General features: G+C 52.8%; 1 protein-coding gene across 4 annotated transcripts in view; it reads left to right on the forward strand.

Moving 5' to 3' along the window:
- The window catches only part of ARHGEF18 (Rho/Rac guanine nucleotide exchange factor 18), a 94,572-nt gene that overhangs the window by 11,957 nt on the left and 66,853 nt on the right, over window positions 1–15,762 (forward strand). For 2 of the 4 annotated variants that reach the window (XM_029217685.1, XM_029217686.1), the window contains exons 2-10: window positions 3,388–3,509; window positions 9,777–10,042; window positions 10,965–11,115; window positions 11,790–11,904; window positions 12,579–12,636; window positions 12,966–13,010; window positions 13,516–13,593; window positions 14,514–14,616; window positions 14,761–14,902. In XM_029217685.1, the coding sequence (XP_029073518.1) occupies window positions 3,388–3,509; window positions 9,777–10,042; window positions 10,965–11,115; window positions 11,790–11,904; window positions 12,579–12,636; window positions 12,966–13,010; window positions 13,516–13,593; window positions 14,514–14,616; window positions 14,761–14,902 (1,080 nt within the window). The other 2 variants (XM_029217687.1, XM_029217688.1) reach the window with 2 other exon arrangements.

Genomic DNA, 15,762 nt, shown 5'->3' on the forward strand with positions numbered 1-15,762 from the left:
ACACCAGGATCAGGGCTCAGTCCATGACACCAGGATCAGGAGTCAGTACATGACACCAGGATCAGGAGTCAGTACATGACACCAAAGTCAGGGCTCCATCAGTGACACCAGGTTGAGGTTCAGTCTATGACACTGGGTTAGGGGCTCAGTCTGTGACACAAAGTTTGAGGCTCAACATGTGACACTGGGATCAGAATGTAGTCTGTCATCAGGGTCAAGCCAGGCCTGTTCCTGGGTCAGAAACTTCCATGCAAAGAATAAACTCAGCCCTGGCCTTTCACCTTTAGCCTTTGGATCCCAGACTCTTAGGGTCACAGATGCAAGGCATAAGGTCCTGCCTTTGGCCTCTACAGGCTGCAGGAGGCCTCAGGCCTCTGTGAGGTCCCTGCCCAGGGAAGCAGGCAGACCCTGCATCCTCTCCTGAGGCCCCCTGGGGCCTTGGCTGAGGGATGGGATGGCTCCTCCAGGCGGCTCCCCCTCCCCTTCCAAGCTCCCATCAGCCTCCGGGACCCAACCCCGCATCTGGCTTTTCTCGTCCTTCACAGCCTGCTTGTCGTGTCCTATATTTCCCTGAGTCATAGAAGCTGCCTCACGGGAGATGCAAGTTTGAATGAGGGCAGCAGAACAGAGGCCCTCAACCAGGTTGGGAGAGTAGCTGGGGAAGTAGTGATGGTTTCTAGAATATTCGCAGTGATGGGAATTCCCTGGCGGTTCGGTGGTTAGGACTTGGTGCTTTCGCTTTCGCTTTCACTGCCAGGTCCGGGTTCCATCCCTGATCAGGGAACTGAGATCCCACAAGCCGTGAGCTGTGCAACCACCACCACAATCCATTTTAGAACATTTTCATCACCCCCAAAAGAAATCTGTATCCTTTAGGCATACCCCAAAGTTTCCCATTTCTCCCCAGCCTTAGACAATCATTAATCTATTTTCTGCCTCTATGGATTCACCCATTCTGAACATTTCATATAAATGGAATCACATAGCATGTGGTCTTTGGTGGCTGACTTCTGTGATGTCACATCATGTCTTTAAGGTTCATTCATGGTATAGCAGGTGTCAGAACTCCATTCCTTCTTTTTTTTTTGCTGTGCTGTGCGGCTTGTGGGATCTTTGTTCCCCAACCAGGGATTGAACCCCAGGTCTTTGGCAGCGAAAGCGCAAGTCCTAACCACTGGACCGCCAGGGAACTCCCAGGACTCCATTCCTTATTATGACTGAATAATATTCCACTGTATGGATGGACCACATTTTGTGTATCCATTCATCTGTTTACGGACATTTGGGTTGTTTCCACCTTTTGGCTATTGAGAATAATACTGCCATGAACCGTCATGTACAAGTTTTGGGGTGGATCTATGTTTTCCATTCTCTTGGGTATAGACCTAGGAGTGGAATGGCTGGGTCGTATGGCAACTCTATGCTTAATTTTTTGAAGAATTGCCAAAATGTTTTCCAGACTCCTTGAGTTTTTTATGCCCATGTGATACCTTTTCATTCATCTGTTTATGAAATGTGTTTATTTCTGCCTTGGCTATTTTCTGCTGTCCTTTTTACCTTCCAAAAGCCCCAGCAAGTTTGCATTCACAATTTTGTATTCGTTTTCTTAAAGAAGGCTCCCCAAATTATACAACTGTCAGCACCCCCAAAACTTGGAGCAGTGTTTGTATTTACACAGCTGGGAGGAGAGGGAACATAAGTGGGTACAGACAGCTCACCCCATGTTGGGATAGAAAAGGACAGCGTCACCCCCTTCCCCTCTGCCAGCTGCAATGGTTATAGGCAGAGTGGCCACAAAATAGATCGCCCCACCTGTACCCTTTGGAGGGTGAAAGTGGGCTACTGTTAATCATTACTTGACTCAAAAGCATAAACCAGGACTGTCCCCAGCAAGCTGAGACATGGGGTCACCCAGCCACAGGGGACCCAAGCTAAGGACTGGATGAGGACCTAACTGCCACTGTCCAAAGGCATCGCCATCCCTCTCCCCACCCCCACCTTGGCCTTTTCTGAAGCTGCTATCGCTCTTACCGCAAACGTGCTGGTCAGTCTCTCTGGGTATCACCTCCGTTGGATTCCTCGCCTCCACCTTCACTCATATCCTCCAGCTTCACCTCCAGGCACTCTCCCCTCAGCTCCCTGGTTGCAGCAGGACCCAGGATGTTTTTGCAGGGGGTGTGGAGGAGTGAAGGGGGTCCAGATGCCAAGGCAATGCTGTGCAGTGCAGTACAACACAATGCAATGCACAGGAGACAGGCACCGTAGATGGGGGCGTGGACGAAGGTTTCTGGAGTGAATAGGATGAGGTCTTTAGGCAGGCCCCCCCAACAGGAATGGGGGGCTCTTAGGCAGTGGGTCCTGCAGCGGCAGGGACAAGGCACAGGAGGAAGATCCTGGTGGACACCAGTGGCTGGACCAAGACATTTGACCTTCTTCCTGCAGGCGGTGGGTAACCTCCGTGGGGATTCGGATACGCAGGGGTGATGCACTCTAGCTGCAGTGTAAGGGGCAGCGGGAGAGAGTCGGGGGTGCCTGTTTCTCCCTGGGCAAAAGGCTCCATCCAACACCCAAGATCAAACCAGGGCACCCTCCTGACCTGGAGGGCAAGGAAGGTGACCAAGCACCCCAGGATCGGGCCCTGAAATGTGGGCACCATCACACCCACCTTCCAGGTGAAGAAACTGAGGCTCAGAGAGGTGACTTCCCCAAAGGTCTACAGCCATTAGGGGCAGGTCCAGGCAAGGACACAGTCTGGTTGACCCCAAACCCCTTGTTTTCTCCTCTATACCATGCCACCCAGGGGTCCCTGGAACTCAAAGTACAATATAGGGACAGAGACAGCCTGAAGTTCTACCATTAGAGACCCTCTAAATGTGGGCACTGAGTACTTGTATTTGGTCTTAGGGACCCATTCTAGCAAATGAGGGCTTTTTGCTAGAGCAGGCATGACAAATCGATTTCATCTCATGAGCTAACTCAGATCAGCTGGAGATGGCTTCCAAAAATGATGCAGTGGGAAGCATTCCAAGGGGACCATGGCTCAGGAAGAAAGAGCCCTGGGATTGAACAGAAATATCTGTCCCAGGTTCAGCATGAGTGGTGTCGAGTGGTGTCGTGTATGTTGGCTTAAAAAGGGAATTCCCTGGCAGTCCAGTGGTTAGGACTCACTCTTTCACTGCCGAGGGCCTGGATTCGATCCCCAATCAGGGAACTAAGAGCCTACAAGCCACAGGGTGTGGCCAAAAAAAAAAAAAAGATCATTGGGACCATCCTCCCCTGCCATCCCATTTTACAGATGAGAAAACTGAGGCCCAGATGCAGCACTCAGGCCCTGACTCTTCAGGCCTCCCACTCAGCCGTGACACCTTGTCCCTCCTTTCCCCACAGGCTCTGAGCCCAAGCCATATGTCCAGCCCTTTGACTCTGGAGCTGCAGACTCAGCCACCAAGAGCAGCGCTGGACCCTGGAGGCCTGAGGACCCAGACTTCCCCGCCATGGAGGATGAGCAGGCACGTGTCTGACTGCTGAGACGGGCAGGAGCTGATGACGCCTGTGGCAGCAAGTACACATTTTTAGCACCTGCAGGAACATTGTGTGCATAATTTCAGGGAATTCTCCTCAAAACATGGCAGAGTAGTTATTATCCCATTCTACAGATGAGGAAATGAATCCTTTCTGGAACAAGAAGAGGGAGGGTGGGATGAGTAGAGGGGAGGGTTGATGGATGGATGGAAGGAAGGAAGGATTGACAAAAGAGATGGATGGATGGATGGATGGATGAAAGAATGGAGGGAAGGGAGGGAGGGAGGAGGGAAGGGTGGCTAGATGGGTGCATGGGTGGGTAGAACAATCAATGAAAAAGGAAGAAAAAGCTCCCATGGGCACCTCTGAGCTAGAACAGCCCTGCAGAGTGGTCCTAAATCAGGCTGAGATGGCCAAGCCATTACGTCCCCACATCAATCAGTAGTGGCCTGTGGACTGCCCAGGAAGGGACGTGACTTCCCAGAAGGAGACTGACAGCTGACAGCCATCTGCTGGCAGCCCTCATCCAGCATCTGGGGCAGCCCATCCTCACTGAAGCGGGGGTCTGGGTGGCATTTTATAACACCCACCACACTAAGGAAGGAGGGTCCATTACAGTCAAACCATATGTAGGAAATTCTGTGTATCTGCCCCTATCATTTTACGGAAGAGCATACTGGGATCCAAGCAGGGAAAGAATTGGCCTAGGTGTCAGGGAGAATTCAGGGTAAATGAAGACAAGACCAGGACTTAAGTTCAGCTCTGGACCTTCCAGGGCTCTGGACCTCTTGGAATGGGAACCCTGGGCTGCAGGCAATTGGGCAGATAGGATGGCAATGGAGGAAGCGTGTACCTGGAGAAGCAGGGAGCCCTGGGTATATACGGGGAGGCTCTACCCCACCACCACCAAATAAGCCCCGCCACTCACATGCATGTCCTTATCTAGTTGGTCACCAGAGCTGGAAGCAGCAGAAGGCAACATCCTTGCCTTGCCCCTCCCTCCCCAAGCCCTGTGAACACTTCACCTGTACAACCCTCAACTCTGTCCATGTCTCTCCTTCCTTCTCCACTGCCCTGGTGGAGGCCACTGTAATTGCTCACCCAGGTGATTTGCACAAGTGTCTTCACTGCTCCAACAGCCCTGCCCCTGTCCAAGCCTATCTGGGCTCTGCATCTTGCATGATCTTTCTGAAGGCAAATCACAGCTCCCTGGCCTGCATACCACCATTGTTTGGAACTTAGAGATTAAATCCTTCCTTGGCCTACCAGGCCTGCTGATCCAACCCCATCCCCTCCCCAACACAAACCCCTTCAGCCATAAGGAAATCTTGCCAGTTTGTGGGGGAAGCACCGTGAGCTCTCAAGCCAGTAGGCTTCTGAACATCCTGTTCTCTTAATGCCTGGAATGCCCTCACCCAGAGCCTCTACCTAGCTAACTCCTACTCATTCCTCAGGGCTTCCCTCACTGTCACTTCCTCCAGGAAACCCTCCCTGATTTCTTCCTTCCTTCCTTTCTTTCTTCCCTTCTTCTTCCTTTCTTTCTTTCTTTCCTTCTTTCTGTCTTTTTGTTTTTAAAACATTCAGTAGGACTTTTCATTGAAAAAGATATATATAAGATATATATACTGATAAGATGTAAATTATTTTAAAATATATGCAACTTGACCAGCTCAAGAAATCATTTACATGTCACATAGACACTATTTTATGTTGTTGGAAGTAGGGTTTTGGGGTTTTATTTTGTTACGGAAACTGTCTAAAGATGGTCTAACCTGTCCTAGTTGAGTTGTCCTTAGTAGATTTTGCACACCAATGATTACCCCAGGGTTTGTCCTTTTTCTAAAAAGGGATTTTCTATATGATCTGGCTTAGAATAAATCTTATTTTTCAAACTTAAAAAAAATTAAATTTAAGTTTAAAATAATAATAACAAAAAAGGGATTTTCTAAGGATAACTCCAAACCAGAATTCCTGTCCCTTCAAACAGGGTCAGCTGGCCCCCCTTCAGTTCTTCTCCAGCCCATTTTCTAGAACATTCACTAATCCTTGATTATAATCGCTGGACCTAGTTGTCAGTCTACTCCACTTAGCTCCATCTGGCAGGGTCATCAATTTGCCCAGAGGAAGGGCCCTGACTCCTGAAGTATAAAAACAATAACCATGGTTGCAACAACCAATATCTACTTCCATTGATCGAGGGCTTGCAACGTGCAAGCATCATCTCATTCTACCTGCCCAGCAATCCTACAAGAAGGCAGCATCACACCCATTTTAGAGGTGAGAAGACTGAGGCCCAGAGAGGTTTAGAAACTTGCCTGAGGTCACACTGAGCTAATAAAAGACACGCGAGGGATGCAAACCTTGACTAAGGCCTTTCTATCATACCAGCCATCCGAAAACTGTCTGTCCCTGTTATTTATTTGCTCTTTTGTTTGAAATCAATTCCCTTTTTACACGATGAAATGGAACCAGAGAAATGATATGCTTGAAGTTGCTTTGGTGTGCTATTTTTTCTTAATATACAAGGAGATAAATAACTATTTACATTTTTTAAAAACGTGGATCCATGTACTATCTCAATCTGCACGCAGCAAGCCCTTTGGTAGAGTGGGATTCCTGGGACATCTCGTCTCTGCGTCTGCCATTGAGGGGGGACCCATCCCTCAAGGTTCCCCAGGGTTCCGGGAGCGGGAACCTGGATTTACTGTAACCTCTCTGGGGCATCAGGGCCAGCATACAAATGTTTAGGGAGATGCCTGGGAAGGCCCTCAGTGGGCCAGCTCCCATTTCTGACCCAGGAAATGTTGGAGGAAAGATACAAGTTCCCCAGCAAAGGACAAAGCCCCCTCCCTCCCCCCTCCATCTCTGTACCTGCCACAGCTGCCCACCATTCCCTTCCACCCAAAGCTCTGGCGGGGTTCCCACTTCTGCCTCCTGTGAGGGAGGCCAGATAGGAGAGGGAGTGGGGAGGGCCCGGCCCAGGCCAAGAGGCTGTCCTGATGTATTTATATTTATAGGAGGATGAAAACCAGAGAGGCAAGGAAACTTTTGGGGCCGTGGCAGAGGAGACAGGAGTTGGCAGAGGTTACCAAGGCACCAGGGATGGGATTGGAGTGATCTCGGGAAGGCTGCCGCTGAAGTCATAGGAGAACCAGGGGAACCTGGACCAGCCAGGGCCAGAGGTGTGGGTTTTTTGGACGGAGACTGAAGAAGAGGGACCCTGGTATATGAAAGATACAGGGAGGAAGCAGCAGGCAGAGAAGAAGCAGCCAGGGAGGTTGGGAGGAGAAAGATCAGTGGGTGCAGGCACTTCCCTGGCAGTCCAGTGGTTAAGGCTCTGCACTTCCATTGCAGGGGACATGGGTTCGATCCCTGGTCGGGGAACTAAGATCCCACATGCCACGCAGTGCAGCCCCCCCCATGGCCGGGGTTCAAAAAACCAATCAGAGAATTGCCGTACGATCCAGCAACCCCAATTCTGCAGATCTACCCAAAAGAGATGAAAGCAGGGACTCAGACAGACATTGTACATCCCATATTCAAAGCAGCATAATCCAGAAGAAACAAAAGGTGGAAGCAACCCAAATGTCCATCAAAGGCTGAATGGATAAACAAAATGTAGTTCTGTTTATATCCATACAATATGGTCCATCCCTACAATGGAACGTTAGCCTTTAAAAGGAAGGAAATTCTGACCCATGCTAAAATACGGATGAACTTGAAAACATTATGCTAAGTGAAATAAACTAGACACAAGAGGACAAAGATTGTATGATTCCACTTATACGAAGTCCCTAGAATAGGCAAATTCAATAAGACACAGTAGAGTCGAGGTGACCAGGGGCTCAAGGAGGTGAGAATAGGGAGTTACTGTTTAATGGGTACAAACCTTCTTTGGAAGAAGATGAAAAAAAGTTCTGGAGATGGACAGTGGTGACGATTGCACAATAGTGTAAATGTACTTAATGCCACTGAGTTGTATACTTAAAAATGCTTAAAATGGTGAATTCTATGTTACTACGATTTTAAAAAAGAAGGAAGGTGTCAAAACTGTAGAAAGCTCCAAGCGGGGGAGGTGAGAGAAAAAGCCAGACCCTGCATAGCTCTTGCACCCTCATTCCACGGCAGGTGTGTACACTGCCACCTGCGTCCTGCCAGCCAAGATCTGCAGCCGACAAAGAGCGTGGCTCTTGGCTGGCAGGTGTTTTCCACTTTCAATTGGCTGCTTCTCTGAAAATTCCCCACACCAAGTGTTAGCAGGGACCTTCCTGTTACCCCTCCCCTAGTAAAGACTGGCCATGGCTGGCCAAATGGTCCAGGGATAAATAGGGTTGCAATACTGAGCAGATAAAATTAAAGGATGCGCAGTTAGACTTGAATATTGTAATGTTTGGAATCTACTTACACTAGAAAAAAAATTTGTTGTTTATATGAAATTGGAATTTCACTGGGCGTCCTGCATTTTATCTGGCAGTCCTATCCTGGGGCCTCTTATAGAGCTCATGAAGGGGGCCAGGTCTGCTCAGTGGGCCCTTCAGGCCACCAATTGGGACAGTCCATCAAGGGCTGCCTGAGCTCACATAGATGTCTGGGGTCACATCTCAGGGTTGGTTTTGCCTGGGGCACTTGTAGAGGACTTCCCACCTACCCACAAAACCCTGTCTGAGGACAGTGCTAACAAAGGCCTGGAAAAGGACAGTCCCTGTCCTGCAGATCCTGACAGCCCAAAGGAGGGACACCTTATTTAGACTGGAGGAGTCAGGAAGGCAGCCTGGAGGGCATGCCCAAGCTGGGTTTTGACGGGTGAATAGGAGTTCACCAGGCTGCCTCTGGGTGGCTTGGGAGAAGAGGTTCTCCAAGGAAAGGAAAAAGCAGGTGCTCTGTCTGGGGGGTAAATAAATGACAAATAGAATGACTGGGAGGGAGAGAGAGGAAAAAGAAATAGAAGAGTAACAAGGGTAAGAAAGAGGATAGAGCTTTGGATCCAGACAGATCTGAGTTTGGGTCTGGCTCTGCGGTTTACTGACTGTGTGGCCCAGGACTGTGTGGTCCTTTCTCCTTCCTGAGCCTGTCTCCTGATCTGGAAAGTGGGACAACAGCGCCCCCTGGTGGAGCTTCTGTGGGATTAGGGCTAACACCCGTGTAGTTCTGGGTGCAGAATGGTTGCTGCTTTGGTGGATGTGGCAATTATCGTCCACCCCTGTGTATCTTCCGTGTCTAACAGCGCCTGGCACATCGATGCCTCGTGGGTGGGTTGCAACGTGAGGCTGCAGACGGGCCAGAAGCGGGAGGCAGCCTACCCTGGAGCCCTTTGCACTGTGCTCACGAGCTCAGGCTTCTGCTGTCCGGGAGCGGAAGTTATTGCAGGGGATTTAGGAGTGCAGAGGTTCCAGGCTACCCTCTGGTAGGACGGAGCAGGGCCGGAAATAGGGGGAGGCAAGCGAGGTGCGGGGTCCGAAACTGTCATGTCTTAACATTTTTATAATTTGCTCATCACGGAACTCTTTGCACTGTATTGAGTTCTTTTTTTAAATATTATATTGAAGTATGATTTTCTTTATTCCTGAGTTTTGGGGCACCCCCTACAATTTTGTGTCCGAGGTGAGTGCCTCACTTGCCTCACCCTAGGCCTGGGAGGGAGACTTAGGGTACAGGAGACCCATGAGTACACACCCTAAGCAGCCCCGGGAAAAGAATAGGAGCCCCTTGGGACTTCCCTGGTAGTTCAGTGGTTAAGACTCCGCGCTTCCACTGCAGGGGGTGCGGGTCCGATCCCGGGTGGGGGAATGAAGATAGCGCATGCCGCGCAGTGCGGCCAAAAAAAAAAAAAAAAAAGACTACGAGCCCTTACACTGCCTGAAATTCCACCAGTAGCAGTAGTACCAAGGATAATTTACCTCCGTGCAGCGCTTTTACAAATTGCGCTCACAGGCATGATCTTACGTGGGGCTTAAAACAAGCTGGGTGAGCAGACAGGACAGAGGTTATTTTGTCTGTTTCATAAAGCCATCAGACAGAAATTCAGTAAGGGAGGTGGAATCAGGTCTGCCAGCCCAGATTTCTGGCCCCTTTTGGGGGGATAAAGCCTTGAAGGCCTGGGTTAGACATTACACCGAGGGGACCACCCCCATTCTACCCCACCTACCACTAGATGGGCGCTGAACCCAGGTTGGATGGGAGGGGGATAGGCAGGGTCTGCGAGTTGGGGGCCTCTGCTGCCCTCGGGTCAATGCCTTTTCCCCATTCATCTCCAGAAGGATGGAATTCCAGGGCTGCTCGGCAATGGCGAGAGCTCGGAGGACTTCAGCCTGGACTTGGGGGACCTTCAGGGCAGTGAGTATATCCAGGACCTGGGCCTTGAGGTCCCTTCACAAAACCAGCCTAGGGGGGCCAGGGGCAGTGGGCCCCCTAGCGAAGAAGCCGGAGAAGACTCGCCCTTCTCCAGCCTGGCAGGGTCCCAGGGCCTGCCTCGAAGACGCAGCTGGGAGAGGTCGCGGAGCTGCTCTGAGACCTGGCAGAGGTCAGTCCCGCCCCACCCCCCCCAACGCCTTCCGGGACACACCCCCAGGGCGGCCAGGCTACGCTGCCCCCCTGCCTCTCAGTCATCTAGCTCAAGGGCCACCAGAGGTGTCTGCAGTGTCAGAAGGCAGCCCCAAAGGCCCTCTCCGGAGATGCAGGCCTGCACACAGAGCTCACGTGGGCACATGAATCCGCGTGCATGGGTAAGCACGCACACGCTGAAGGAGCGTGCACCAGCCCAAACTGGAACTGTGTGAACCCGGCCGGCAGGCTCACATCTAGACGTGCACACCCGCCCGTGCACCCTGGGTGTACACGCCCACGCTCAACACGCAGGCATGCATCCTCTCCCTGCTCAAACCCAGGGACGCGTAAACATGTCACTTGCACATGCGTGCACAAAGCCACAGATGCACTTGTGATCAAAACACAGATGCGTGCTCAGTGCCACCCACAAACCACAGTGGCAGCCCCAAACAGTAGAGAGGGGTGCTTTAGCTGCCCCCTCCACCCCTCACAGGTCCCCCCAGATAGAAATCCAGTCTGTGTAAAAAAAAAACAGTGGGAGGGAGGACTTCCCTGGTGGTCCAGCGGTTAAGACTCCGAGCTTCCAATCCAGGGGCATGGGTTTGATCGCTGGTCGGGGAACTAAGTTAATACCACATGCCGCTGGGCCAAAAAAAGGTAAAAAAACCCAAAACACAAAAAACAGTGGGCCCGCGACGCAAATGGAACTTCAGCATCAAATCCCCCAGCTAGACTCCCCACCCGCCTCTCTGGTACTGGGAGAGCTGGACCCCTCTCTGTGCCCTGTCCCCCCAGAGGGCTACCCACGGGTTCCCTCCAGGCCCCCATGCTTCACATGCTGGACCTGGGGCAGCAACCAGGTGGAACAGACCCGACTCCCTCCCTTCCTCCACCAGGCTCAGCCTCGAAGCCTCAGCTGTAAATGAGGGGCCCTGTCTCCCTCGGACACTGGCCAGCCTTGCTCTGAACTTGCCAGGAGAGGGCCTGCAGGCCTGGACCAAAGGGTGTCTGTCTGGGGGCGGAACCCCCCCAGAGGCACCAAACAAGGTGGGTGCAACCTGCAGCCACCCCGGATGATAACACACCTGTGGGCCCAGGCACTGTCTCTGCAGGTTCCAAGGAGTGCCTCGCCCATAGCTGGGGGGACTGCTTTATCATGGCAGGTATAGCCCGTGACTGGGGAGGCTCTGGGTCCTGAGATTGAAGCCCAGACCTGAAGGTCCTTTGCTGGGCTGGGATCCTTGGCCATAATTTCACCCCTGGGCTGGGGAGCAGAGGCACGTCTCCGCATCTTTGCAGCTGGAAGGAGGTGCTGCCTGTGACTGGAGTTTGGAAGTAGGGAGGGCTCGTCTGAGGTCTGGGATTTTAGCCCAAAACTGGGAAATGCATGCTCGGAGCTGTTGCCTCTGCCTGGGGCATCTTTGCCCATGACCATGACCTGGGGGGAAATTACTGGCCACGGCTGGAATTTGTGGCTTAGAATTCCAGAGCTGCAGCCCACAGCTGGGGTGGGGAGCTGGTGGTCCTTGGCAGGATTGCAGCCCATGGCTGGGGAGGGTATGGCTCCAGCCCTCAGCTGCTATGGAGTCCCAACGCTGTGCTCATGCCCCATGGCTGGGGGCAGCCCCTGTCTGCAGCTGAAGGCTGGGGACCCTCGACCCGGCGAGCCTGCCTGCAGCCTGGGCTGTCTCCAGGCTTAGCGAGATGCTTATTCCCTGCAGGAATGTGACAGCCCCGAAAAAAGAGTGAGGTCACGGTCGGTTCCCGTGTCCTTCGATGAGATCAGCTCCCTGGAAATCTTTCCGGATTTGGAAGTGCCCGCTCCAGCGGTTCAAGGTAGCCCAGGCTGGGGGTTTCCTTCATTCAAACCAAGTGGAGTAGGGGGTTTCTGCTGGAGGGTCCCCTGGGCGGGGCTGGTGGAGGGGGCTTAGGGTCCCCTGGACAGGAACTGGGCAGAATGCTGAGGGGGTGGGGGGGATTCCTGCATCATCTGCCCTTCCCCCACCCCTACCCCCACCCCCAGGATCCTCCAGCCAAGGTGGACACAACACTGCAATGACCCGCAGGGCTCCCTCTTCTCCCTCTGGCTCTGTCTCTTTCTTTATCTCCTTCTTTGTCTCTGAATCTCTATCCGAAGAGCTTGTGTCCCTCTGGTGTCAGACAGACCTACAAGCCAAACCAGAATCTACCACTTTCTAGCAAGTCTCTAAGCCTTCTTAACCTTCTCACGGAGAATGGGACAATTACTGTATCTCCTTAGGGTCGCTTGGAGGGTTCACTGACCGCATATGTGTAAAGCGTTTAGCCAGTCGTAAGCACTCATGACACGCCGGGGACACTTTCATCCCTGGCTCTCTGCCCTCTTTTCACCTCTCCTCCCCGAGAGTGGCAAGCCACATCTGGACAGTCTCCATTTCTGCAGGGGTGGGTTCAGGGGGCACCATGCAGGCCTGGTCCTGCCCCAGGGCCCCCTTCACGCCTGTGCCTCTTGGGGTGGGGGCTGATTCCAGGCCTGGATCCACCGGTGCTGGAGTGCATGGAAAAGGACCACGTGGAGCCAGATCATGTGTGAGTGTCCGCCTCTGGGTCAGGGAGGGACCCCCTGGACAGCCAAGGAGTCAAGGCTTGGGGAGGAGGGAGGCAGGGTGTAGCATCACTGTCTGTAAGTGACCAGCCACTGTCCCCCTATAATAATCTCGATCTTCTCTACCACACCATCCTTCTCCCCGGAGAGGGACCCAGACCCCTCAGAAAGGTTCTCGACAGCATGGGGAGGGGCTGGGGACCCAGTTTAGGGGCTGCATCAGGACCCGGGACCAGGTCGGGCAATCACAGCTCGCCTTGGGGAATATCTGTCATGTGGGGCAGCTGTGGGCTGTTTTTATCTGCCATTGCAGGCTAATTGTCCAGCAGGTGCTTCAAGAACTCCGACAGTACCATGGGTAAGTGGAAAGGGGGCTAGGTGTGAGGCAACAGGTATGTGAGGACAGATGGGGAGGACAGGTGTAGGGGGAAAGTGTAGGAGGACAGGTATAGGAGTGAACAGGCATGGTGTGAAGACAAGGAGAAATGGGAGGAAAACGGTGACAGGAGAGGTGGGAGGACGCCCAGGTGTGGGAAAGGGCAGGATGCAGAAGCAAGCCGCCACCAGTCCATGCACTACCTTTGTCCAAATGGGAAAAGGTACCTCTTTCCCAAAATACTGCCATCTGTTAGGAAAACGTCCTGACATGCAGATTTTGTTTGACCAAGACCTGTTATCACCCTCTGCTGGAAAACCCATCGCAATGACCATGTATACAAGCCCACATGTGGAGGGATGGTGGGATCTCAGACATGGCACGGGTGGCACACCTATCCACAGGAGCCCAGAGGGAGAGGGGCACTAGAGGGGGCATCTGCGGGAGGAAGGAAGGGCTGTTGTGTCTGTCCCCTCTGATCCTGCAGGGCCCGGGAGAGGGCTCGCTTGTCCATCAGCCCCGGAGGAGCCCACTCAAACCTCACCTGGTTTGAGTTCCTGTCCGAGTGAGTACGCAGAGCTGCTGGCGGGCTGCCACTGGATTCCCACAAGAGGTTACTGTGGGCCCTGAGCTGGGGGCCCCGTCCTCTCACTGGAACCGCCAGGGCAACGGTAGGGGTGGTAGGGGGGCTCCTCATATGCCCTGGGAGGGCAGAGGAGGGCTTCTTGGAGGAGGTGACAGCTTGAGCTGGATTCCGATGGAACAGTAGGAGTTCACCAATACGAAGAAATGAGGATGGGGAAAAGAAATCAGTGCCTTCCTCAGGAACAGTGTCGGGGTGGGGCTGGGAGGAGGGGAGGGAGGGGGTAGTCAGCAGAGGCCAGATCACACCTGGGAAGCAAAGGAGCACAGCTCTGTGGTGAGCGATGATGGTGAGCACTGAGGGGTACAGACTGGAGGTATGGAATCTCCCTCCAGGGACTAGATTCTGCGGGGGCTGGGTTTCTTTGTCAATGACTTAATACATATTTATTAAATGAGGGTGTGCCAGCCATCCAGGAGAGGCACGATCTGGGGCTGGAGCATTGGATGGGAAGAGGGAAGCCGGGTTTGACAGATATCCCACAGGAAGAATGGGCAGGATTTTAGGCTGATGGAGATAGGAAGGGGGCATGAATCAGAGGGAGGAGACTGAGATGGACAGGGCCCATCAAGGGACCTCAAGTTGGAGACCATGTCACCTTCCCCTCTGCAAACCTGGTCCCCAAGGTTCCTGAAATTTGCAAACCTCTGTAAATGTTTGTTCAGTGAATGAGTGAGTGAGAGAAGGAGGGAGAGAGTTAGGGACCACAGCAGGGGTGAAACAGGATGAAGGGACCTCAGGGAGACAGATTCCAGGTGGATCCCAGAAGCGACCTGCAGGACTGGCTCAGAAGGGCCTTCTGGGTCTGCTGCGCTCTCCTCACCAAATTTTCTGCCCCTCAGGAGCGAGGACAGAGCGGGGAAGATGGAGAGAAGTGACAGGAGTGCCAGGGTGAAGCGCAGACTGAGTTCCCTCCGATGTCGAGTCACCAGGCAGAAGGAGAAGGTCAGGGGGCCGGGCCGGAGGTGGGGGGGGGAATCCCCCTCTGCCTTCTGCTGCTTGTCAGGGTGCCCCTGGCTCCAGATCTCTATGATTCGAGGCGAGACTGGATGCACAGGGCATTCTAAGGCCCACCTCTGTCCCCAACAGGGGAAGAGCCCAGTGCTTCTGAAAGACAAAGGACAGGATGCTCGAGAGCGGAAGGAATGTGTCAACGGGCACCAGCTGGCTCAAGGAACCTTCTCTGGCCACTCCAGCTGCCCGCTGTGTGGCAAACCTTTTCTGAACTCTGGTAAGTCTGGTGGCCCAGCCCATCCCCCTGGATGGCAGCCACTTCCTCTCCTTCACTTCCCCTAAATCATTCTCATGGTTTCCTTCTCTCTTTGCATCCTCGTCCTATTTCACCCTTTCTAAGCTCGAACCAACCCTGGCTTCCTGGATGTTCACCAGGAATCCATCCCTAAGAGCAGGGACCATTTGGTTAGCTTGGGCCCCCCCCACCGCCACCGCCAAATTCCCTTTGAGTCTCAGCTTTCGTCGTTGCAAAAATCCTTTGGCAAAATCCAGACTCGGGCAGTATATTAGTTAGCTAGGGCTGCGTAACAAAGTAACACCATCTGGTTGGCTTAAACCACAGAAATGCATTGTCTCACAGTTCTGAAGAAGTTCGACATCAAGGTGTCAGCAGGGCCAGGCTCCCTCTGAAGGTGCTAGGGAAGGGTCCACCCCAGGTGTCTCTCCTGGCTTCTGGGATTCTGGTGGCTTGTGCCAGCAGAACTATAATCTTCACATGGCATTGTCCCTGTATGCCTGCATTGTCCCTGTATGCCTGTCTATGTCTGAAATTCCCCCTTTCCTAAGGACGTCAGTCACATCGTATTAGGGGCTGACCCTACAGTAGTATGATCTCATTGAACTAAATAAAATGGCAATGACCCTATTTCCAAATAAGACCACCTTCTGATGTACTGAGGGGGGTTAGGACTATAACATATGAATTGGGGTCGGTTGGGGGAGGCACGATCAGCCCATAACAGGCAATTTTCTGCCTCCCGGGGCTGTCTGGGGGGTAATGGTGTCTGCTCAGGAAAAAGTACTGGGATCCAGAGGCCTTGGAGGGAGATGACTCTGGCCTTCTCTGAGATTTAGCGT

This window comes from Monodon monoceros, unplaced genomic scaffold (genome assembly GCF_005190385.1).
Source record: "Monodon monoceros isolate NGI ecotype Baffin Bay Population unplaced genomic scaffold, NGI_Narwhal_1 Super_Scaffold_12, whole genome shotgun sequence".
In the NCBI taxonomy this organism is placed as follows: Eukaryota; Metazoa; Chordata; class Mammalia; order Artiodactyla; family Monodontidae; genus Monodon; species Monodon monoceros.